Source organism: Carassius carassius, chromosome 50 (assembly GCF_963082965.1).
Source record: "Carassius carassius chromosome 50, fCarCar2.1, whole genome shotgun sequence".
Lineage (NCBI taxonomy): Eukaryota > Metazoa > Chordata > Actinopteri > Cypriniformes > Cyprinidae > Carassius > Carassius carassius.
Window position 1 is genome coordinate 12,047,431 of NC_081804.1, and position 25,919 is coordinate 12,073,349.

Below are 25,919 nucleotides of genomic sequence, written 5' to 3' on the forward strand. Positions count from 1 at the left end.
TGTATTAAAACTTTATAGTTGTCATTATTGTTATCGAATGGGCCTTAAGAGCTATATTAACTATAATGGCAACTAGCATCCACACCAACAGACGATAACTTTGTTTATTACAAGCATGCACTGCAATTTTCATCTGTTGCTTTAAATGCTTGGACTCATTAAAGTCAGGTGGATTTTGATTGGCTGTCAATGTTTTTAACATTTATCAGTTGGGGAAAAACAGTTTTGAACTGACTCCAATGTTATTGTTCCTCTCTGTCGCTATCGTTAAATGTAGTGTTAATGTCACTATTCTCAAAGAATTAGAAAGCTTATTAAAACTTAGTATAAATATATGTGAAAGGAGAATGTAAGTGTGTGAGAACAGCAGAATTAGTTATGGCTTATAGGGCCCCTCAAAGCCTTTAGTGTGATAATTATAACTATAACAATAACTATATAAGCGTCCACACCAATAGACGATAACTTTATTATGCACTGTAATTATGTTGTCTGCCGCTTTAAATATTCAAGCTTTTTAAAGTCAAGTGGATTCTGATTGGCTGTCAATGTTTTTATCGCTCACCAGCTGGAATTTTTTTGTTTGTTTGTTTCTTAAGTATTTCCAATGTTATCATTCCTTTGTGTCAATATTGTTATAGTTTTGGTGAGGACGTCACTATTCTCAAAGAATTACAATAAATACTAAAACTTTATAGTTATCGCCCTTGGTGTGAACGGACCTTGAACGATAATTATAACGATAACTATAACAATAACTATGTAAGCATCTATACCAAAAGATGATAATATTATGTTCATTATAAGCACGCACTACAGTTTTGACGTCTGGTGCTTAAATTCAGGTTGATTCTAAATGGCTGTCAATGGTTTTATTGTTCATACTCTAGAAAAAAAGTTCTACAAAAGTAGATTTACAATAACAATATTTTAACTAAATTTTGTTAAATTCCACTGTCTATTATGAATAGTTTAGCAATGTATGAAGTGTGGTAAGTGTGACCAAACCCTAAAGTGATTACAACAATATCGTTCTTCTGTGATGTTATCATTGTGGGCTTCGCTGTTTTCATAGTATTAGAACGATCAGTAAAACTTTATAGTTAAAGCTGTCGTTATTATCCTTGATGTGAATGGATCTTTATCAAGGAACAGTCACAGCATGATGGCCTTCAAATCAACCTGAACATGCCATTACTGGCAAGGGTCCATTCCCAGAAGATAGTCTAGTAGCTAATCCATCTGGGTGGCGTCTTTGACTCAGTTCAAAACCCACAATGTTTTGTTAATGTTTTCCTGGTTGTCAAATATCGGCAGGAACAGACAGGGAGAGAGATGGAAGAAACACTCTGTTGACATCAATTATGATTTTCAGTTGTGCAAAGCCAAAAGGAGAGACAGAAGATTGGTGGGTTTTTTTCTCATATGTGCTCACGTTTTCTGGGGAGGAGGAATATGACTCATTGGCTCCAGGCATTGAATCTTTGTTTGGACTTCCAACCAGAGATCCCATCCCCCAAAGAGAGAGAGAGTGACTGTGAGTCCTTACTTGCTCTTTACCGTCACAGCCACCAACTTGCTCACCGCACTACGGCATGAGTGTGAGAATACCAGTGGACGCAGACCACCAGGCATGTCTTTTTCCTCTCATTTGCACTGTCTGAAAAGACCAAAGTGCACCAAATAATGCGTGATGGAATACTGCCACAAAACCTCACCTGCTGTGGGGCTTTTAGAGAAGCAACATTTTAGAGTGCAACATTCTTAACACACCAAGTGAACTACATTGGAATGTTTTTCTGCCCTGCCCCCCTCACCATGGTAACTCCACCGGCTATGCAAGAACAGCCCAAGCGTAAAGGCATCACGTGTGCAACCCAACACAAAACAGAATGCGGTGTCCTATCATGTCTCATTCATTCATTCGACTTGGTCCACGTACAACCAGCTGTGCACATTGCAGTCGGTCAGGGGCAGATAAGGATAAGCCCCGCAATGGGGCTCCATATCCAGTGATACAGAGAACGTCCCCAACAATGTACACAACGAATCACTCCCATGTGCCACTGGCTTGTGGTACATGCAAATGTTTCCACACTGGTCTGTTTACAGTTGCGAAACAATCAACAGACCTAAATATGGGTTAGAAGTCGTAGATACCCGGTCCATAGGTCATTATCATGAAAAACATCAAAATCCAATAAAGAAATAATTATACTTGTAAATGGAATTGAAGGCTATTTAAGGGACAATGTATGTATGCATATATATATATATATATATATATATATATATATATATATATATATATATATATACACCTTAATTCCAAGTTCTCATGTAGCATGAAATTACTTGACCTTTTTTTTTTTTGTAAATCCCATTTCCAGAATTCAAATGATGTATAATGTATAATAAATATTTCCCCTCTTATCTATACAAAACCTTTGAAAACCCTGTTGAAACAATTGTACGCGTAAATGAACTTGTACTTCTTTTGGGGCGTGGGGGCGATCCCTTTAATTAGTGGGGTCATACCCTCCCAAACTCCCCCTTTATTCACACCAGGGATGCAGCATATGCTGATCAAACGTCTTACATTTTAAAGAGCGACCTAACCCTATAACATACGAGAGGGAGGAGCATCTGTGGCGTCATCCCATCCGAGCCAATGAAGTATAAAAAAGTTAGTAACGGTGAATAACAAACAAACAAAAAAAGCGCTCGGAGTTGACATTCTGTCCGGCTGTTGGAATGAAACCGATCCGCGTGTCCACGTGTTTTGTTAATTTGCATATCGTTTTAATATGTAAGCTCGTCTCCCCAATCAGCCGAAGCTCGCTTCCAACAATGACTCTATTTGTCAGATTCGGATCTGAACGCACAAATCGGAAAGCTCTGCGTTTCTGCACCCGCCCTCTCAGACACGTTGCCTTGGGAGAAGTAACACGGGGCCACACACACAACTGCAGGTCTGCATCACTGAACCCACGTACACCTCTCTACAGAGGCTCGATCGGCGCTCCGCTTGTGTTTGGATATACTGCTGAAACAAAGGACAGTGCGACCATTCGTCCAATCCGGCTTGAGGTAGGATTCACGATTAAATACCGGCGATCGCTTCTTAATTTTGTATTTTTGGGGATGTAAAAATATCACACATAAAGGAACACCGCTGCGTTTATTATTTATAAAGTTCGATGTATTTGTATGTATGAGATGTTAAGATGTCGCTGCGTGAAATATTGTAAAACGGAGCAATTTTTTTCATTTTATTCTAATCTGAATAGGCTATCATTCTTATACTCATTAACGTATTTATAACATTAAATGCTATAATTTATTGTTTAAATGCATGATTCGGACTTTGGGTTTTTATTAGATTTAAAATTATTATTATTATTTTTTGGCTTTGTTCGTATCCGCTCAGTATTCGTTTTATGTAACATGTTTAAAAAGGCCAAAAAAAAAACTAAATGCGGTGGTCTTGTCTTGGAAGGGTGTATTAAGGTGTTCGTCACCATCAGGGCCCCATCCTCAGTTATCAGACAGGTACATTAATTCATAGGGCTTCTGTTTTATTTCACAGTCGCTTTAATATTAATATCCCTGTTGCCTATAGCAACCGATATATTCCTGGCAGGCTTGTTACAAGAAACACGTCTCGGTTACTCGACTTCCTACATTTGTAGTCGCGCTAAATGTCGCTATTTAATAATAGGCACGTGCCCGCTTTGTCTACGTTTACACTTGTAGCTAAACGTAAACACGCAAACTTTCAATGGTTTTCATTGTTCAAACCGGTCATTTAACAAAACAAAATATTAAAGGGCCTTTTCATCCGCGTAAACTTATCCGATGTAGGCAGTTTTACGATATGAAAGAAGAGTTTGTTCGCTAACAGCAGTCGTTTTATTTGATTAAACTTTTTGGCGCAACCGGTATTGACAAGAAAAAGCTGTTCAGCAGTTACCTCCACACGGAAAGGCTGATCTTTGCGACCGTTATGAAGCCAATAAGTCGCGTGCTTGAGGTAGAGTTATTACATAATGTGGCTTTATTGGCTGGGCAGAACTCTGGCTCAGCAGTCCTTTTGTTTGCAATGATTCCGAGCAGCTGATGGACTGATGCCCAAGTGATGTGAACGTGCTTAGGCAATCGGAGAGTCTATACACTGTTAATGTATAGAGTGTTGCATATACAGTTTATGTAGTGCATTGCACATTTATCTGTAGGCTAACTATATATTTAGGTTTAACACTACGACTGTATACATCTATTTGTTCTGTACAATGACAATCAAGGAATTGATCTAGTTTTAAGTACTTGTAGTATTTATGGTCAGTTATGCAGTGTTGCTATTTTTAGTATTTAAAAAATTAATTGTTTATATGTTACAACTTGAGGCACGGTTTAGGTCTCCTGACAATACAGTTTATATAATGTATATATTTTTTACTTTATTATTTATTTAGTCATAAGTATGTAAAGACTTCATAAGAAGCCTTCCACTTTAAAAAGATGAGTGGTCAGAACCATTTGCTTCTGTACAACATGTGACTAAGATTCATGGCCTGCCTCATTAAACATGATGACTAAACACTCCTGTATTCCTCAAGGCCTGTCTATTATGAATTCCCAAGAACTGATGGAATTGATAATACAAGCAGAAAAAAATATGTAGTGGTAATGCGCAAGGCTGCAGATCTGGTCCCAGCTGTGTGTTATTGGACTATTTTCAAATCATCCTCTTTTAAAAGCAAGCCCATAAAATAATCTACTTTTAGTTGTAACCAGCAAACACTACCTGCATTTAGGTAATTCGTCTTAGCATTTTATTAATAAAAGACCACAGAAGGAATTGGCACTATTAAAACGCTTATTCTTAGGTCCTTTGTTCCATATTAAATGGTGTTCACCATGGTTTTGGCGTTCTGGTCTCATTGAGTAAACATAAAGGGCTTTTTATTTAATTTTTTTAAAAGTGTTATGTAATTAGGTGCAATCAGAACAAACAAATGCATGTGCTTTACAGAACACCCATTTATTCCAAACAGACTGCAAAAAAAAAACACACACACATTTCAAATATTTTAGCTTTGAATAAATATGGACAGTCTCCCCCTGTTTCGACAATATTAATTATTTTTTTTACAAAAGCATTTATACGTGTTAACTTTTTTCTTCAGGTTTGGTTTTGGTTCTGTTAATGCACAGTAGTAGTTAGAATTAATCCTAAATGTCAGTTTCATGAGTTCTCTGCTCTGTTTGTGAAACAGCAGTACGTCTCTTTATGGCCGCTGTTTATCTTTAGTGTTTGTATGAGACTAAGGTGGTCTGTCTGGAAAACACGCTGGTCTGAGCCTATATGAATTCAGTATCCCAAAGGTTTTGATTGGAAATGTGTGCTTAAGTTGTCATTTTGGATCACTGGTATCTGCAAGATTATGAACCTCGCACATGAGTCTGAAACAGATGGTTGAGTTTTTGTTTTTATGTTCATGCCAAATGAATACAGTGAAAAAGAGAAGATTCTTTCTTAGACAATTTCACACCAGCTCAGACCATATTGTGTAACTGTGTTTGTTTTTATGGAAATTGTCTTAACATTTATGGAAATTACTTTCTGTTTCCCCCTCACAGGTCAGTGATGGTCCGTGCTGGTTAGTCCCTGCTTCCTAAGATGTCAGCTTCAGATTCGGACTATTCCATTGACTGGCTGGCCAGTGACGATGAGGACAATGATAGTGAGTTAGAACCAGACTGTACCAAAGTGCAGGGACAAACCACTTTGCCAAAACCATCAAGGGTCATCCAGGGGGCCCAGACTTGCCAGTCGTTCTCAAAGAGGAATGGAGATAAAGGGGAGGTAATAGACAAAGAGATCATGAGCTCTCTGGGAAGTTCTCCTTCCAGGTGTGATAGTACCAACTACAGCGAGGACGGTGGTCGTTCTCATCTGGGACAAGAGGCTCGGACCAATTACAGCCAGTGTCCTGAAAGCCCTGTAGGCAAGAAGAGGCAGATGCTGAAGAGAACACGAAGTTCCATGGTGCCAGAGCAAAGGGAGAGGCAGCTCACACCTGAACAAATGGAGAAAGACCGGCTGTTCGCATGCAAGGTGAGATGTGCCACTTTTTTCATCTTCGGCATGCCAGGGAAGTGGCATGGTGTTCTGAAAAGCACCCTTAGCTACAACATGATCTATCTCCACCCGAGCAGAATAAATAAAAAAATGACTCAAAGCAGAACCACTTCCAGGAAGACCCCTCCTCTGTGTGTTTTTACTAGGTGAAATGTGAATGAGTCACACGAGGCCACTGAATGATGAAATTTGATGTTTTCTTCTACCTTGTAGAATTGCGATTGATAAATCTTTCCATTCCATTTGCTCAAATGTGTGAGAGAGTAGATTAGTCACTTTGTTTGGTATCACAGTGTAATTGTTCTTCTGGAAATGATGAGCTGTACAAAGGAAAGTCCTAACGTGTAATTTTTTGTTTATGGTAATCGACAAAGTGTTATGTTAACATCCTAAAAATGAAAACTCTAGAAATGCAAAATGTGAAAAGCTCATCATGAAATAACCGAAAAAAGAGGGAAATACTGAATGATGCCCTTTGTTTTGCAGTGCTTTGAGCTGCAGTGTTACATTCACCCACTCTCCTCAATCCTCAATGGCCTCCGCTCAGGCAGATACAGAGAACGTGAGTAATACTTCATTCGTTTGTATTAGTCTTCTGCATATGCCTTGATCTAAAACCTTTCCTAGTTAGATCAGTGTAAAAGGAGAACAACCAAACTAGAGGCAGCAGGCCATAGTACGAGAAGTGTGTCATGAGATTTGGGACTGAGATGTCATAAATAAACATAAAATGAGGCTCTCATATCAACCACAGTCATTTCCTGGTGGCAAATTCTACCTCGCTTAGTCATAATAAAATTTGTATGATTGAAAGATGCACGTCTTAAGCCGTGCAAACCGCACAGCTCCAGAAATACCCAAGGACCTCGATTGAAATACCAAAGGCACTATAGAGATAAGCTCAAGGGTTTGGGTTGGCTGTCTCCTATGTGTGCCTGACAAGTGGGAGGAAATATTTTAGGTTGCTATTATTACAAATTAGTGTTGCACGGTGCACCGATACTTCAAAAGTATTGCGATTCTCTGAAATTAAAAACGTCACGATTCCTAAATTTATTAGTATCGATACTTCAAAGAATGACTGCGTTCCAGATTTGTAAGAGACGTGTGCAACGCACGCTTCCAGTGCCTCCCTATGGACGCCTGTGTATTTTTCTCCTCACGCAAGCAGCAAAAAAACACTACAGCGAGATGGCTGCATTAGTGGCTTTACTAAACTGATTTAGCTTTACTAAAATGTGTGCATAATCGCATTAAATAGTTTAAATAAGTTGTTCAGATGAACAAAGCACGATGTTTTCTTGCATAATTAACATTTTAATTGTTTGGTCAGACAGTTCATATATAATATTCACATTAATCGGGGATTAAATGTGGAGTTATGTTCTGTATGCTATATATGAAAACGAGCGTATCTGCACAGCTCAGCTTTGCGCTTTGTATCTGCTGATTGCTGATCGAGATTTACATGCTTGGCTCACTGACCCTGTATACTTATTCATTTCGTTCATAAACGAGATGTATCAGTTCATTCAACTCATTCACGAATGAGAAGATCTCTCGATCTCGTTCAACAAAGCACATGCTCCGTCACATCTTGAGTAACTCTTTGACAGGATGAAACAGTTCACAGAGCTGATCACGAGCTGCGCATGCGCTGCTAATAGCGCCGTGCTCGCGCGCTGCTGTGGAGGGAGGAACTTCAGTGAACGAGAAATGAGAAAAGAAATTTTACTTTATTTGCGGGCTGGGGCGGGCCAAATAATTTCATAAAAGCGGGAGTCGGGACCCGCGGGTTGGAAAAAAACCCGACCCGCTCATCACTAGGCTACATGTGCGAGCACGAGTGATGCTGTGGCCTCCGGTCCACGACTGGTAGAAAAAGATGACGCTTAATAAAGATGACGTTCATTAAAGCTCACTGGCTGAGTTTTCTCCTCTGAAAGAAAAGGTTGCACAACTGACAGAATAAGTTACAATTTCTGAGATATTGCTGCTAAATTTTATTAGCTTTTTTTTTTTTACTTGAATGCCATTGCTTAAATTGATATTTATCTTTTGACATTTAATGTTCTGAGTTCAGAAACATTGTTTAATATAATCGCTGTTCGTATTTTTATTCAAAGTTCAGAGACAAGATAAATTTATTACTCATGTTTCTTATGATAAATGAGATAATGCTGTTAAATTTATTCTTTCTTTACCTTGAATGTCATTGCTCAAATTTTTTTTTAATTTGATATTTTATATTTTGTTCAAATGTTTAATTTATCTGCTGTTCATATGTTCATTTATTAGTGTGTTATATGATCAGAATGTTGTCCCGTAACATTTAAACTAAAGCACAGCAATAATATTTGAGTGTATTTTCCCTTTTCTGGAAAAGTATCGCAATCGAAACAATAATTTTGGTATCGTGACAACACTATTACAAATAATTACTGTAAAATCTGCACCGTCACACTGTGTCCTATACAGATGACAAAGTGTGATTAAAAGTCACTAGTTAACTAGTCAAGGGACACTTTTTTGTAGGTTGCTTCATTTCCCATTTATGTAGCACTGCCCACACAACATTAAAACCACACTCTCCATGCATATTAAACATCAAACCTAGACAGAGAGATACTAATTGTAAAAGTTAAGAAACATCTGAAGGATCCCTCAAGTCAAGTCAAATGTAAAACCGTGAAAGTGATTCCGTCTGAAAAAGTGTGGCATTACTGTTATTAGTTTTACGCATTCTAACGAGAACCACCCACGCAATATTCTGGTTGATTGACTGTTACACTGCGCAGTGCTTGTACTTTAAGTGGAACAGAAAAATAACTTGTTACTGAAATCCTGATGCATAGTGGCTGGTTTGGACACAAATTGCTGTAAAACACCAACAGCTGGTATTAGCAATATTGGGTACTTAAAATTTTTATTGGCTAGAACCCCACATGTGCTAGAAAACAGGTTGCATACTAGGCAGACCTGCTTATAGGGGCTGTGTCTGGGGCTGCTGTCAGTGCAGGGGCTCTGGGTGACGCTGGACTTCCTGGCCACAGAGATTGCAAGTCTGTCCTCCAATGTGCTTCACAAGAACCCATCTGCCTTGTAGACGTAGCAAAGCCTGTCAGAGGCAATAAGCTGGCATTGCTTGTAAAAGGAAGAGTTTAAGCTGTATCTTCTTTTTTTTTCAGGCCTCAGCACTTTCCAAGAGAGTGTGGCCATGGACCGCATCCAGAGGATAATGGGGGTCCTGCAGAATCCCTGCATGGGGTGAGTTTCCTGCTGTTTCTCCTCTCTTCACTCTTGGGCGGCTTGAGGGTGGGCTTTAGTCCGCACAGCACTCCATCATGGATCGATCGAATAGATGTTGTGTCAATTTACTTAATCTACCTCAATCCACTTTCAACTTCTTGTGAGGGAATCTTGTGTCAGCGCTTTGTGTGAACGAGTCAAGGAAATGTAAAATCACATGGCCTCACAGCATGATGCTTGGTCAAAGAAGACCTACCACCACTAATCTAAAAGTGATTGGACAAGAATAGAACTCAAACGTAGATTGTTAAAAATGTCACAGCTCCCTTGAGGAAGTAGCCTATCATCCGATTGATTAGTCTTTCTTTAGTGCAAAGACTATGATGTCGTCTTTGGGAGGAGTCTGTGCTTCTCTTGCATCAAATGACCCCATAATGGATCAGGCTGGGCTTGGGTGCGTCATTTACTTTTCGTCTTAACTGCATCTGGCATGCAGCCCAGGCCTTCTGTCATTGTATTGCATTGTGCTACTTCACAAAGTCCAATATTCACATGTGAGTGCAGAACATCTAGTCCATTGGTGTAATTTGGGCCACATCCAGCAGTGTTGCAACCTGCGTGGCATGAAAACACACCTGGCAGATAATACACCTGAAGCAGGCCGGATGATGGGGGTTTTGGGTAGGGTCTTAATTCCGGTCATCTGATTGAGGCTCTGAGCCAAGTCATATTCAAGCAGACACGGGCACCTGACCCCCATTAACATCAACCTATTACATCACGCCAGCTGGTAAATCCCCCAATGCAAAGGCACCCCAGAAGAGGGACTATAAAAACTAACTTTTATGGCAGCAGTCATTTAAATTAAAAATACTGAGAATGGGGCCACAGCAGATTCTTTGGTCATGTGACTTGCATTAATCCCCATTAACCATCTGTTGGGGGCTGGTGTGAGTCAATGGGCACCATGTGCGTGTGTCTGCATCACTGCTCCTTAGTGCAACTATTTATTTTCCCCGTGACGTGGACACCAGTGCCCCGCTGCAGGCTTATGTCTATATTTAGAGGCTAGAGAAACAGTTGCACTCCATGCCACGTGTGTGTACAAACGCGTAAATCAACACCGGAACTGTTCTCATTTTGAGAAACACGTTTTGTGTGTCTACAGTATGTTTATGCTTAATGCAGCATACTTGTGGTCAAGTGTTCTTTCAACTTGCCTGACACCAAACAAGGTGTTACAGAACAGTACATTTTCACTTTCAGTTACATCAATTCTCAAAGCTGTTTTTTTAAGTACATCAGTGGGTTACCAGACTCTTAAATATTGTCCTTCCTGTGCCATGCAGAGAGAGGTATGTCAACATCATTCTGAAAATGGAGGAAATGTTGAAGAACTGGTTCCCTCACATAAAACCTCAACGAAGCGACCAAGCCAACACTGCAGCGCTGATGGAGGAGACAACCCTGTCTAAAAAACCCAAGGTAAGGCTCCTGAAGAACTGTCATGAACATGTGTAACTTAAAACCGACAGGCTGATAGAAAAGGAGAGACTGAAATACCCATTATAGTTTGGACCAGAGAGGAACAGGACAGACAAGAAGGGATTAAAAGCCATATTTACAGTTGTACACATCTCATGTTCACTAAGAACAATGAAGGGAAAGAACAGGTAGTTTTGAAATGCTTTCACAAGGACAAATAAAAGTTAGCAAAGTTGAAGGACATATTTCAGCTAAGGACTTGAAACATAAGATTTAAAAAAAAAAAAAGATATTTCAGTCTCTTTTAAACTGTTTGTCTCAAAATCATTGATTGCAAAGAGATCCTCAGAAATGTTTGCGATGAAATCTTAATTCAACCTTCTTTCAATATTTCACAGTTGTCTCCATCTACATCTCCCCTGCATACTGGCACTGCAAACCCTGCCACCACAAGTGCCCTTTGTGTGGGCAACAAAGCAATGAGAGTCAGTGACCTCACTCTCCCACGACCCTACTCTGCAACCAACCTAAAATGGCTCCACACATCACCCATCTGCTCCCTGACAGCCGAACAGGCTCAGGGGACAGTTCGGAACTTTCTAACTGCCCACAGGGACAGGGATGCAACACAGGACAACTCTGTGTCCTCCAGCACTGACCATCTGTGTCAGACAGAGTCTGCTCCCAGTCAACCACCTCCAGCCAAGATTAACGCGCCATGCCTTGAGAGACTTCTTAAATCCACAGAGAGTATCATCACCCAGAAAGGCCCAGTGGGCTTGGGTGGCATGGCAGCTGGTGGATGGTCCTAGTCCCTCGAAAAGGCTCTGTGAGATCAGAGCCAAGCTAGAGCGTGACTGCCCCCAGCTCCCAGCAATCCCTTGCCTCCATTCTAGCCTTGCGGAGAGGCACAGAACACAGTAGAGGGAGTTCAGCACAGCCCAGTGAAACAGAAACATGTTCAGTAACGAACTGAAAAGTGTTTGAGTGTGATCTTTGTGGGTGTCTGATGTGTACGTCTGCATCTGTTTCCTTTCTGTTGAACTGCAGAGTGAGTTGTAGCAGTGTGCATGAGTGGGGTGGGGTGGGGGGTTTAGAAAGGTTTTGTGATCTTGGCTCATCTTCGTACTTTACCTTTTGAGATGGTTTCCTCTTGAAACAAAGAAAGAGGAAAAATCTCCTGTGGCGGCAGCATCTGATGAGGCAGCATATTGGTATCTGTGAAAAAGCTAATCCCTAGACAAAACAATGCAGCCTTTATTTCCAGAAAGGGAAGGGAAAAGAGGGAGGAGTTTAATCTGGGAATACTTCAGATATTCCAGTGTGTTAGTGATCTCTAATGTAGGCGTGGTTGAATGTGAATTTAATGCTTTAGTTTGCTCTTTAAATCCACTCTATAGAGTTGATTTGATGTGACTGTTACTTCAAAAGTTTAAACTTCTTGCTACGTTTTTTGGTACAACGGTTCTACCTCTATCTGACACCACGTCTCCGGAAGTGTATGGATTCTACAAGTACATACACACAAGTAGACTCAGAGTGAGGAAACTTCATAAAGTGCATCAATACAGAGATCGAAACACGCCGAACTAACACGGGAGTCTCACTTCACAAAAGAAAGCTCTGGAGGCTTGACTGGTGCCATTGTAAAGAATGTGAACTGCAAATTTTCTTTTTTTTTTTTAAGCCTCCCAGTTCAAGGGCATATAGTGCCTGTCAATTCGATGTCAAACTGTGCCTCTTCACTGGTTTTGAAGGGAAAACGTGAACTATCCAGAATACCTGACGCCTCTGAAGGATGTACAAAAAGAAAATCAGGAACCTTCAAAACTCCTGCCATTCATTTTTTGCTATCAAGTAAATTATTTGAAACTCTTGCCAACTACTTCCTGTGGTTGTGTGACACAATGACATTTCGGTTTGCCACAGAGCTGGACAAAATCTAAGAGAGAAAAGGTATTAACTGTGTACATATTTGGAAAAGTTGTTAATTTACCCTTGCAAAGTGGCCTTTATAGTGTAATATTTTATACTTTCAGAAATAAATGTGGTTATATTTGTTTGCTGTATTCCATTTGTCTCAAAGCATTTTGTGTTTCAACTGATCACAAATTGTGGACTGTTACAGATTTTTAATGGACAGTCTAGACCGCAGCATAGCCAAAATAATGCAGAATGTAGAATATTTATAAAATATTTGGGTTTTAGGAATTAATAGGTTTTATATATATATATATATATATATTTTTTTTTTTTTTTTTTTATTATTATTATTATTCAATTAAATCAATGTCATAATGCTGAGCAAGTCTGACACTAATTTTTCACAAGCATTTCTTTCAGTTTAGTCAAAACAATAACCTTACACCACATCTAGCCTAATTTGGCAGTCCTTGTGTGCATTGTTTTTAGAATGGCTTTGATATTGCACCAGGAGACAGCTGATCGCAGACCTTTTTATTCGCTACACTCATAGACGCTCTGATATGAAGACATCTATTTAAACATCAAAACCACCAAAGCCTTCAAGTCACTCTAAAAACAACCCTCCCAAACAATGCTCCAGTATGAAGCAGATCTGAAAATTAGCTTTTGCTAAATCATAACTTGACCTTAAAAACTGAATCTATTATCTGTCAGAGAATATTGAATAATACAGGATTGGTCTCGGGTGATTAACCACTCTACAGTTTCTGGAAAGGCGAAGGTTGAATGGGGAATGGAGAAATGCAGAATAAAAGCCACATCCTCTGGAGAATAGAAAAGCAAATGTTTTTCTGGACAATGAGTCATTCAGATGTCCTCCTCCTTGATCCCCTTCTTTCCATTTTCCTGCTGTGCAGAAAATCAAAGTCGGACACTTATACAATCAGCCAGGCACATTGAGCTGTGGCACTCATTTCACATTATATGTACTAGGAAGAGGGTTCATTTTGGTATCAAGTCCACTAAACATTTATAAAGAGAAGTGCAAATGTTCTGTGAGCTGATTAACAAATTACACTTCTCTTTTACTAAGAAGACTGAGTGGGAGTTACCCAAATTGCAATGACCCAAGCCATTTTAACTACAAAGATGTGATTCATGTGGTTCAAGGTTGTAAAGTGGTAAACTCCCAATATTAGCTGCCAGATTTAAGGTATTATTCATGAAACAGTGCTACTAACACAGGTAGGTATAGTCTTATTATCTGGTCTTATCCTGCAATAGTCTATGAGGATGACAGAAACTGTCTTATGGGGATAGATCCATACCACGGCGACAAATCACTTCCTCTTGGCAAGGACTATAACTGTGGGCTGCTTTCTCAGTGAAGTAATTTTAATATAAACATGAGTAGAAGGGATGTATGATATACAGTGACATCAATATTGTATATTTATATAATGGCTGAAATTTAATAAGGTTGGGTATGACAAGTTCTACGTATTTCTACATTTGTTACAATCTAGTTTTGTTAATCCAATAATAAAATTAATGTTTAATAACACTAATAATTTAATAACATTGATAATCTTTAGAAGATCAAGGGCTATTTGACCAAGAAGGAGAGTGATGGGGTGCTGCGCCAGATGACCTGGCCTCCACAGTCACCGGACCTGAACCCAATCGAGATGGTTTAAGGGTGAGTTGGACCGCAGACAGAAGGCAAAAGGGCCAACAAGTGCTAAGCATCTCTCGGGGAACTCCTTCAAGACTGTTGGAAGACCATTTCAGGTGACTACCTCTTGAAGCTCATCAAGAGAATGCCAAGAGTGTGCAAAGCAGTAATCAAAGCAAAAGGTGGCTACTTTGAAGAACCTAGAATATGACATATTTTCAGTTGTTTCACACTTTTTTGTTATATATATAATTCCATATGTATTCATTCATAGTTTTGATGCCTTAAGTGTGAATCTACAATTTTCATAGTCATGAAAATAAAGAAAACTCTTTGAATGAGAAGGTGTGTCCTTTGGTCTGTACTGTATATATATATATATATATATATATATATATATATATATATATATACACATATCTCAGAATGAGCTTTATTGCCAGGTTTGTTTACACATATGAGGAATTTGTTTTCATGACAGAAGCTTCTGCAGTGCAACAATGACAGCGACAGAACAAAAATACAGGTAGTAAAAAAGGAATAACAATATACAAATTTACAATCGGATGTGCAGGTACATTCCAATATACAGTTTTGTATGTACAGGTAAATTATGTGCAAATTTGACTGAGTGTTTGTGTTAGATAAATAAGTGTATGAGTTCATAAATAGTGTTGTGTGTTCCAGTTATTGTCAAGTGTTCATGAGCTGGATTGCCTGGGGGAAGAAACTGTTCCTGTGTCTGGTCGTTCTGGTGCTCAGAGCTCTGTAGCTTCGACCAGATGGCAACAGTTCAAAGAGGAAGTGTGCTGGATGTGAGGGGTCAAAAAGTGTCCTTTTGTTCACTCTGGATAAGTACAGTTCTTGGAGAGTGGGGAGGGTTGTACCAATGATTCGTTCAGCAGTACGGACTATCCTCTGTAGTCTTCTGAGGTCAGATTTTGAAGCTGAGCTGAACCAGACAGTTACTGAAGTGCAGAGGACGGATTCAATCATGGCAGAGTATAACTGTTTCAGCAGCTCCTGTGGCAGGTTGAACATCCTCAGCTGGTGAAGGAAGTACAACCTCTGCTGGGCCTTTTTCACAGTGGAGTCAATGTGAATGTCCCACTTCAGGTCCTGAGAGATGGTGGTACCCAGGAACCTGAATGACTTCACTGCAGTCACAGTGCTGTTCATGATGGTGAGTGGAGGGAGTGCAGGAGGGTTTCTCCTAAAGTCCACGATCATCTCCACTGTGTTAAGCGTGTTAAGGTCCAGGTTGTTAAGACTAAACTAGACAGACAGCCCTTTAACCTCCTGTCTGTAAGCAGACTCGTCACCGTCCTGAATGAGGCCGACGAGTGTAGTGTCATCTGCAAAATTCAGGAGCTTGACAGAGGGATCTTTAGATGTGCAGTCGTTGGTGTACAGGGAGAATAGCAGTGGGGAGAGAACAAAACCCTGAGGAGCTCCTGTGCTGATTATATGGGTGCTGGATGTGTATTTTCCCAGCCTCACTAGCTGCTGCCTGTCTGTCAGGAAGCTGTTGATCCACTGACAGACGGAGGTGGGCAAGGAGAGCGGAGTTAGTTTGGGCAGGAGAAGGTTTGGGATGATAGTGTTAAAGGCCAAGCTGAAGTCCACAAACAGGATCCTCACATAAGTCCCTGGTCTGTCTAGATGTTGCAGAACATAATGCAGCCCCCATGTTTACTGCATCATCCACAGACCTGTTTGCTCTGTAGGCAAACTGAAGAGGATCCAGCAAGGGTCCAGTAATGTCCTTCTGGTGGGCCAGCACCATTTTTTTCAAATGTCTTCATGACCTCAAACAATTATTCCTGTAATTTTGGATTTCTTTGTGATGGGGATGATGGTGGAGCGTTTAAAGCATGAAGGGAATTGGCACAGCTCTAGTGATCTGTTGAAGATCTGTGTGAAGATGGGGGCCAGCTGGTCAGCACAAGATTTCAGACAGGCTAATGTAACAGAATCTGGGCCTGGTGCTTTTTTCCTTTTCTGCTTCCGGAACACCTGGCGCACCTCGTCTTCACTTAACTGAATTGCAGCTGTGGGGAAGAGGGGGGCTGCAGGATGTGTGAATTGTCATGTGGAGAGGTGTTCAGGGCGGGTATGGGGTGTTTTTTCAAACCAGCAGTAGAACTCATTCAGATCGTCTGCCAGTTGTTTGATTCTCCACAGTGCTGGCGGATGGTGTCTTGTAGTTAGTGATTTCCTTCAGGCTTTTCCACACTGATGCTGAGTCGCTGAAAGTGAAATATATATATATATATATATATATATATATACAGATTGTAGATTAACAGTAGGAGTTGTGTGTAGGTCTGGTCCAGCCCAGATTAGTTCAGTTTCTATCATGTATGAGATGTAGTCTCGTTTTCTTTTGCTATTTCCATACACATTTAGTTCAAACTAAGTAAACAGGGGGAAGTTAATTTAAATAGGAGAAATCATAAAGTAAACCAAGGCAAGTTCACTTGTGTCTTTTTTGTTAAAAGTCTTAGAATAGACTGCCTCTGCTATTTAACAACAGTGAGGCTCCACTCATCTATTTAAGTAACTCCAGTTGTGTTTATATTTCAGAAGGGGAGACAGGAAAAGTTCTACTCATTCATAAGAATATGTGAAAGTCATCATTTAACAGAGTCAAAGCCAAAAGTAACATTAAAATTGATACTCTGACTTCAGAAAGACCACAGGACTTAAAGTCAAGACTCTGTTGGGTTTTATGCCAAAGAAGGACGAGCCCAAAGCTCGTATATCAATCCACATCAAAGACAAATGATGAAAAAGAAGCAGTATGATGGTTGTGGCTGGTGAAGATTTACTTCTATAGCATTTTTGCTGCAGCTGATTCATTTTGTTGGCTGTTGGTGTGAGGAGGACTATGGGCACTCACCGTTTTCATGTGTTTTTAATGTTGAATTTAATGAAATCATGTTATATACCATTATACCATTATGATCAATAGATTTCAGTCATTTTGCTAACCCACTGTTGATGATTACTAATTTTATTAGTGACCCTTACATTGATTATAAAAAAAAACCCTCAGCTAATTATACTAAAACATGCTTTGAATGTCAATTTCTAAAAGAAAATATCAGTGAACCCATTTGTCCTTTCTGAACGTCTGCCTTTCTTTGAGTAATAACACCTATTTGTCCTCATATCTGTGGGGCGAGAAGCATTGTGCCCACGCACTTAGAAAATTGCTTATTAACTTGTTAGTAATTCAACAGGTAATTCATCCACACCACAGAGATAATGATCTAATTTTTCACAGAGGGGCACTAAATAACTGAACCATCAGATACAAAAATAACCATTGCCATTGCAATAATCACACCTTGCCTTCAGAACATTTTAACTGCTCCCTATTTCTTTTTAAATGATTCCTACGGTTACGTGCACAGCAGTACCTGATGTTCCTATAAACTTCACTATGTTTCATATTGATTTTTCATAAGTGTTTCACCTGTATTTTGAATTATGCATTATACTGTGTAGTGTTTTAGTGTTTAAGGAAATGTCCATAAATGTAAAGGTCAATCTTCTGGTAGAAAATAACCTTTAATATTTTCTACTTCTGTATTTTTTTCTCCTTACAGTGAAGTCTTGTTAAATACACACATATATAAAAGTACTTTAATAGCTTTTATCAATTAGTTTTATTTATTTATTAATATTAATTTTTTTTTATTATTTTGCATTTCCCCCCCCAATTTTAATTGTTTAATTTACATTTTAATAAATACAATGTAATAACATTTTATTTGTATAATACATTTATTAATTCATTTAATGATGTTTACATTTTCTGAAGAAATGAGTCATGCTTGCCTGACCCACCTTTTAATAAATTTATAATGTAATTGAAAGAGTGAATAATAACAGTAATTTTTGAATGCTGCATTTTAATTATATTTTGAAGAAATCAGTGGTATATTACGCCAACTAAATTGCTACGGAAGTTGTGTTGATAATAATTAACTATAATGCTATCTAATAAGCACATTAGTACATTCATTATAGGTCAATATTGTCATAAAGGTAGAAGAGTTAGTTGCATGTGTCAAACAAACAATTAGCCCCGCCCCAAACTCACACTATACTGTAGGCTGCTGGCATGTTGCTGGGTTGGGCTGACTGGGATATCCAAAGAAAATGATGTTTTGAGACAAAGGCTCATTATGTTTACACTTTGGTCAGAGAAATCTAATGGCAGATATGTATATTAAACTGCGATTCTATAAAAGAAGCAACCTTTTTATTAAAGGAGGTTTTGAAGTCTGACTTTAGTTTCATTTGTGATGTCATTGTGTTTATAATGGGCTCTGATCCAAAGAGTAATCCAATGAAGTGCAAAGAGAACGGAAGAGAAATAAAATATTGGCACAAGAGTTACATGAGGCTTAAAAATTAGACATTTTCTCTTTGCAGGAAAGGTCTATCAAATGCAGCCTCATTGTAAATGGCTCAAATCCTTTGAAAATAATTTATGATTTCACATGATTAATTTTATAATATGAGTATCTTTCCACTTAAATAGAGAATTCAAGTAGATAAGATTTTTTTATGACTTACCAAGTCAAGGTGCTTTTAGTGCTTAAGCTAAATGTGTTCAAAGTACTGAATGTCACCAGAGACCAATTAAAAGAGCACACAACCAACAACTCGTGCTCAACGACATCAGCACAGCCCGTGTCTGTCGTCACAGGTCTTCAGAAAGAGCACAAAGTCACAAAGTTATCTCCCAGAGAAGCCTGAGTGAGGACAGGACTGGGTGGAGAAGGACTCATAGTTATTTATACCAATTTAGCTCTTCCTCCCTCATGGGAATATCCTGATTGGACTGAAGGTGTGTGTCTGAAAGTCTGATGCTCTCAGGGAGAAAAACAACTTTACAGTAGGTAGTCAACCAAAATTCGGCAAACATGGATCTCGTTCGCAAAATCACCACCAGTTAGCGCAAAGGGACGGTTGACACGGTTTGCTCAGTAAAGTGGAAATGTTTTTACTTAAAGGGCAACTAAACCCCTGGGGCCTGTTCTTCGTATGTCGCTAACTCAGTTAGCTGGATTTGAATGTTGACGATTTGGCGTGATCTTGGATCATTTGGTTCTTCGAAGCTCATCCCGGAGCTGCTGTCATAGCAACAGGTCCGTAAACTTAAACCTGCTCGGGAGCAGGCTTATTTCATGTAAACAGGATTAGATCGCTTCTTTTCAACCAGAACTGATACTCAAAATATGTCTGCTACCACCGCTACTTTATTACAAGAGTATCGTACTGATCCAGGGACAATAATTTAAAATAATAATCATTAAAAAAATTATTTAAAAATAATATAAAAATGCTGTGTAGTCCATAACAGCCTACTATAGACACAGCCAGTTTTACTCACTGAAATATTTATTTGTCATAAAATTATTACTTCATAATTGTATTAGTCTTACACACATGCTATACAGATAATAGAGTCGTGCATTATTTTGAGTGATGACTGCTATTATAAGAGTGGCTTGATGGAGTGCTGGAGATGCAGATAACATGATATTGACCCTTAAGAAACTTTCATTAATGCTGTCACGTAACAAATCTGTCCAAATATAAAATGAAATGAATAGATAATTTCTACATTGAAATGAAAATGTAAAGACTGTACAACTATTATAAATTGCGAATATAAATAATTGGGAATCATGAAAAAAATTCTAATAAAATAAAAACATGCATCTATTATCTGTTTCATGTATCTATTATAACATTTATGTAGTTTTGTTTGCTTGGCTGTTTCCTTATAAAAGTCCAGAAATTTGTCAAGTTTTTCATCAGGTGTCATTTTAAATTATATGACGTCATTACATTGCCTTCTTGCCACCAGCCAATCGCTGCACTGCTGATCATGGTTTCGAGTATCGATACATATCCCCTTTTAAGCCAACACATGAACGCGCAATTATCTCAGATAACTCAATCCAGCGATACTAATCATACACAACAGGTGTGTTCGAAGAACCTAATTAGCCGGATCATGATTAGCACGATGATATCATCTTGGATGTGTCATTTGATCTCGGATGTAATAAGCAACGTACGAAGAACGGGCCCCTGGTCAGAGCCTGACTCCACCCACTGGCAATATTTGAAAAATGCTTAAAAGTGGGCAGAGCACAGCGGAGATTAGAGGGGATGAACCAAGGGCGGGGCTGAGAGGGTGGGGTGTGAACATGAGACCCGCAGTGACGGATTGATTGACAGCTGTTGTCAGAGTCGCTAAAATGGAGAGTGACTATAGTGACGCAAGTAGCTTTGCAACAGAGCGTTCATTTGAATTAGAGGACTTTTCTCCCCCACCTTCACCTGAAGTGGATGATGTCGAGGTGTCTGTGGTCTAAGCCATATCAATTCGAGCCGCTGGCTCAAACTGCGGCCTTAAGTCCCTTTTCAGCGCGAGCTGTGTGGAGAAGCCCATTTCCACCTCCATTGCGTTGGAGAAGCAATCCCGCGCAAAATGCAGTTTTCACACTCTAGCTCTAGGCGGGAACTCGCGGTCTTCCAGGCCAAGTGCATGCAACCACTGGCGCCTAATTTTAAAGTCTGCTGGAAAACTATGCAGTCCAGCAGTGTTGTTGCAACCAGCAACACTACACCTACGTACCATCCTGACCATTGTACTAAATACAGTTGAATCTACGCCAACTTGAAGCTATCCTAACTGATGCAATATGCTCCTAACTAACTATGCTTCTAACAATACTAACATTACACTAACAACTATGATAATTAACTACATAGGCTACACGAAATAATCTAAATAACTATATAAATGCTATGCTAAATAGATGCTATAATAGTCTATCCTGGTAGTTTTCAATACTCGCAATTCCAACTCCTGACTCACTACAGTCAGTTTTTTTTTACGGAACAAGATAGTTTTATACTGCCAAGGGCGTGGTAACTCGTACAGAGGGGCATGGTGAGCTGGAAACTGCTTACGTCACCTGCCACCGCAACATCCAATAGGAAAAATCAACTGTAGTAGCCACCGTTCAACCTGAAGAGGGCAGCACTCAGACGTTTTTACACCATATATTTTATAATAAAAACACTTTATACTCAAATGTCAAAAAAGTTACTCGAATCAATGAACAGCACTAATAAAGCCCCATTCTTACAGATCATTAACTAAAAAAAGTTGGTTTAGGGTTTAGTTACTCTTTAAGTAAAAATTATAGAAAATAAATGACTAGGCTAAATGCTTAATGTTTCAACTATTTGACTACTGTTAGAGTGAAATATAACAGTGAAAGTGAAAGTGACGTGACATACAGCCAATATGGTGACCCATACTCAGAATTCGTGCTCTGCATTTAACCCATCCAAAGTGCACACACACAGCAGTGAAAAAAATAAACCCGGAGCAGTAGGCAGCCATTTATGCTGCGGTGCCTGGGGAGCAGTTGGGGGTTCAGTGCTTTGCTCAATGGCACCTCAGTCGTGTTATTGCCGGCCTGAGACTTGAACCCACTCTCTAACCACTAAGCCACAACTTCCCACTCAGTGATGACATTGCTTGAAGTGTGCTTACATTATTTGAGGTGTGCATACTTATTTAAACACCATTACTATCACAAATCAAAGGGCTGAAACTTCATTTTAATATGTCAATGATGCATTCCAACAGGTTACGTAGACATAGTTGCTATCTGACTTTTATTTTAATATGCGGGGGACATTTACTCCCACTTTTAAAAACATGTTAATTCATCCGCGAACATTTTTTTCCTGGCAAGTGTGTTCACATAGTCCTAGAGTTTTTCAAAGGCCAGTGTGAATAAATCTAAATTTAAATTCAAAGAGACAAGATAGTCTGTGCATGACCTGATGTTTTATTTGTATACAGAATGGGGCGATGTGTCAACACTCTCATGCAGTATATGTCAACTGCACTGCACTCAACACTCTCATGCAGTATGTTTCATTCATACTCGAAGCCGGAGGGCGCTGTCACACAGAAAATCCAAGATACGACTCATAGAAGTAAAAACTTGATGTGCCAGAAAATCTCTTATATGGACAAAGGCATCCAGCTTTCGCTGTCAGCTGAATAAAAAGCAGAAACATTTGAACTGAAGAAACGTAAAGACATTAAACACACAATTTCAACAATTTATTGGTTTATGTGTTTTTTAAGTTATCACCATGTAAAAAATTAAGTAAATGAATAATGCAGAGCAAATGAACAATGCATTTATTTCAGTATATACAAACCTGATTCCAAAAAAGTTGGGACACTGTATAGATTGTGAGTAAAAACGGAATGGAAGAATTTACAAATCTCATAAACTTATATTTTATTCACAATAGAATATAGATAACATATCAAATGTTGAAAGTGAGACATTTTGAAATGTCATGCCAAATATTGGCTCATTTTGGATTTCATGAGAGCTACACAATCCAAAAAAGTTGGGACAGGTAGCAATAAGAGGCCGGAGAAGTTAAATGTACATATAAGGAACAGCTGGAGGACCAATTTGCAACTTATTAGGTCAATTGGCAACATGATTGGGTATAAAAAGAGCCTCTCAGAGTGGCAGTGTCTCTCAGAAGTCAAGAAGGGCAGAGGATCACCAATTCCCCCAATGCTGCAGCAAAAAATAGTGGAGCAATATCAGAAAGGAGTTTCTCAAAGAAGAGGGTTATCACAAATCAAGAAGAGTTAGTTTCCAAAGAGTTTGAAGTTATCATCATCTACAGTGCATTATATCATCCAAATATTCAGAGAATCTGGAACAATCTCTGTGCTTAAGGGTCAAGGCCGAAAAACCATACTGGATGCCTGTGGTCTTCGGGCCCTTAGACGACACTGCATCACATACAGGAATGCTACTGTAATGGAAATCACAACATTGGCTCAGGAATACTTCCAGAAAACATTGTCGGTGAACACAATCTACCGTGCCATTCACCGTTGCCGGCTAAAACTCTATAGGTCAAAAAAGAAGCTATATCTAAACATGATCCAGAAGCGGAGTCGTTTTCTCTGGTCCAAGGCTCATTTAAAATGGACTGTGGCAAAGTGGAAAACTGTTCTGTGGTCAGACGAATCAAAATTTGAAGTTCTTTTTGGAAAACTTGGACGTGATGTCATCCGGACTAAAGAGGACAAGGACAACCCAAGTTGTTATCAGCGCTCAGTTCAGAAGCCTGCTTCTCTGATGGTATGGGGTTGCATGAGTGCATGTGGCATGGGCAGCTTACACATCTGGAAAGGCACCATCAATGCTGAAAGGTATATCCAAGTACAAGAACAACATAGCAAAGGTTATCTAAATGTAAAAATAAATAAATAAATATAACAATTGTTGAATTATCCATTTATGTTGTCAGTTGTCATCGATCAAATGTTTAACAAAAATTATGCACTGTAGAATGTACTCTGAACATACAATTATTATGTTTTATTCAATGTGTTATTTGCCATTTCTCTAATTATTCTTGCTATTGTATTTCACAAAACATTACAAAGAAACTCCAAGTAACAAGTAAAAAGCCTGAAATAATTTGTAAAACATACTCCAAACTTGATTTACAACTTTGACAAATCTTTTTGCAGTGAACGAGAGCACACTATTGGAAGCAAACATTGGGCATTTTACCTTTCTAGGGCATGTTTTGGTGTCTTCACGACCCCAGCCCCAAGATTCACAGTCATGCCTTTAATCCAAGTCTAATGTTCTGCAAGAGATCTAATGCCTTAGATATGCCTTCCACCCCATTTCTGCCAGAGAAAGAACTCTCAATCAATGCTATTGAGAAAACAATTATTCACTTTTCCAGTTGGGTCAATAATTTTAATCTAATAGGAAAGGAAGACCGCAGTGTCCTGAAACTGACCTTCTGGGCAAGTGTCCAGGGAGAGGTTGTTTATCAATAAAACCAAGGAGGCTGTAGCTGCTTTTTGGGCTAATTTATTTTACTATATATCTAAATCCCCGCTTGAGCCAGTACAAGTCAAACAAAACTGATCCCAGTCTTGCACATTTAGCCCACCAATACGTGACGCATTAACAGGTAGGGAACAGAGCAACCTGAGCAGACATGTCCATTAGGCTTCTATTCTAAGAATAGGATACACACACAAGTCCTGAATGAATAATGGAGAGGGCCCTCCAGGAATTCATCTCCTCAATGCCGTCATCTGACCAGAAACCAACCTAATGATCACACACACTGAGCCAAAGAATGTCATGCATGATTAATGACAAGCAGCTCCTCATCTTTATGTATTTCAGCAACACTCAACCATCTACAAATCCAACTCTGATATCAATTTCAATCTGCCGAATGTAAATGAAGATGCCAAACACACTTTTTGACATGTAATACGAATGACAGTCAAGTAGTCATTCAACTAGCAATTAGCTGGTGGACTAGTAAATTGTATTTATTTATATATATATATATATATATAATATATATATATTATTAGTTTATTTTATTTTTTGGTGAACTTCTAAAGATAACAGTTATTTGCCTTCAATAATAAATCAATACAAACTTCTTTCCCTTATATATATCTATACACACACACACACATATACATATATATATATATATATATAGCTATTATAAATTTCATGTAATTTTTTAATTCATTGATCTACAATAAAATATGCTGTTTTCAGAAACCTGATAAACCTTATAACATATATGGCATATCAAACAATATATATGGTCTATTTAAATAGACTCACTATTCACAAACAAACATGTAACAGGGTGATTTGTTTAGCATTTGTTGGAACTGGCTGTTTAGTACATTGGTGGGATTTTGTGCTATCCAAATGTAACATTTGCTTACTAGCATGCTGCCCACGTCCAGATGGTAAGAGTTTGCAGTGTGGCCTAATAAGATCTGGATCACTCAAGTGTTTCCCAGAGATCCTGTGCAGCTACATATGAGCTGCTTCCCATATTCTGTTCTTACACAGTTCCATTGTATTTGGTCGTTGCCTGGTGTGAAATAAACACTTTCGAACCAACAGCTCTACATCCTTAAAAAATTTCACCTTTTCAGAAACATATCATAAAATTATTAAAATAATCTTATATAGCCTGATAGTCTTTTCTGGGATTAATCCATTGGTTTTGGTCAAGGATAACGTGTGAGGCATCTGTGAATTCTAAATAAACGAGCTCACTTAAGAAAGAAACAACTTCACTTTAGCAAAAATAAAAATAAACATGGCTGTTTTATGCTGTTATTTTTTAAAACCAGCCACCAATTTTAAATTACCTTGTTAACACTGCTACACACGACGAGAGCGAAGTTTTATCAGCTGAAGTCGACTCTCATGATGAATGTTCCTGTAGAAACCTGCAGAAATTCGGACTTTTAAGAACGGCGGGAATCCTCTCAGTGAT

At 38.9% G+C, this 25,919-nt stretch overlaps 1 protein-coding gene and 1 long non-coding RNA gene across 2 annotated transcripts in view; one reads left to right on the forward strand and one right to left on the reverse strand.

Moving 5' to 3' along the window:
* The window catches only part of LOC132133639 (uncharacterized), a 36,613-nt gene extending 10,694 nt beyond the window's left edge, over positions 1–25,919 (reverse strand). The window contains exon 1 of the long non-coding RNA XR_009429188.1: positions 25,792–25,919. This is a non-coding gene — a long non-coding RNA (uncharacterized LOC132133639). The remainder of the gene's footprint in view (positions 1–25,791) is intronic.
* LOC132133784 (circadian-associated transcriptional repressor-like) lies at positions 2,784–12,948 on the forward strand. Its single transcript, XM_059546754.1, has 6 exons — positions 2,784–3,090; positions 5,644–6,121; positions 6,632–6,707; positions 9,334–9,412; positions 10,744–10,879; positions 11,278–12,948. Exons 2-6 carry the CDS (start codon positions 5,684–5,686, stop codon positions 11,689–11,691), a joined length of 1,143 nt encoding a protein of 380 aa, XP_059402737.1. The 5' UTR covers positions 2,784–3,090; positions 5,644–5,683; the 3' UTR covers positions 11,692–12,948.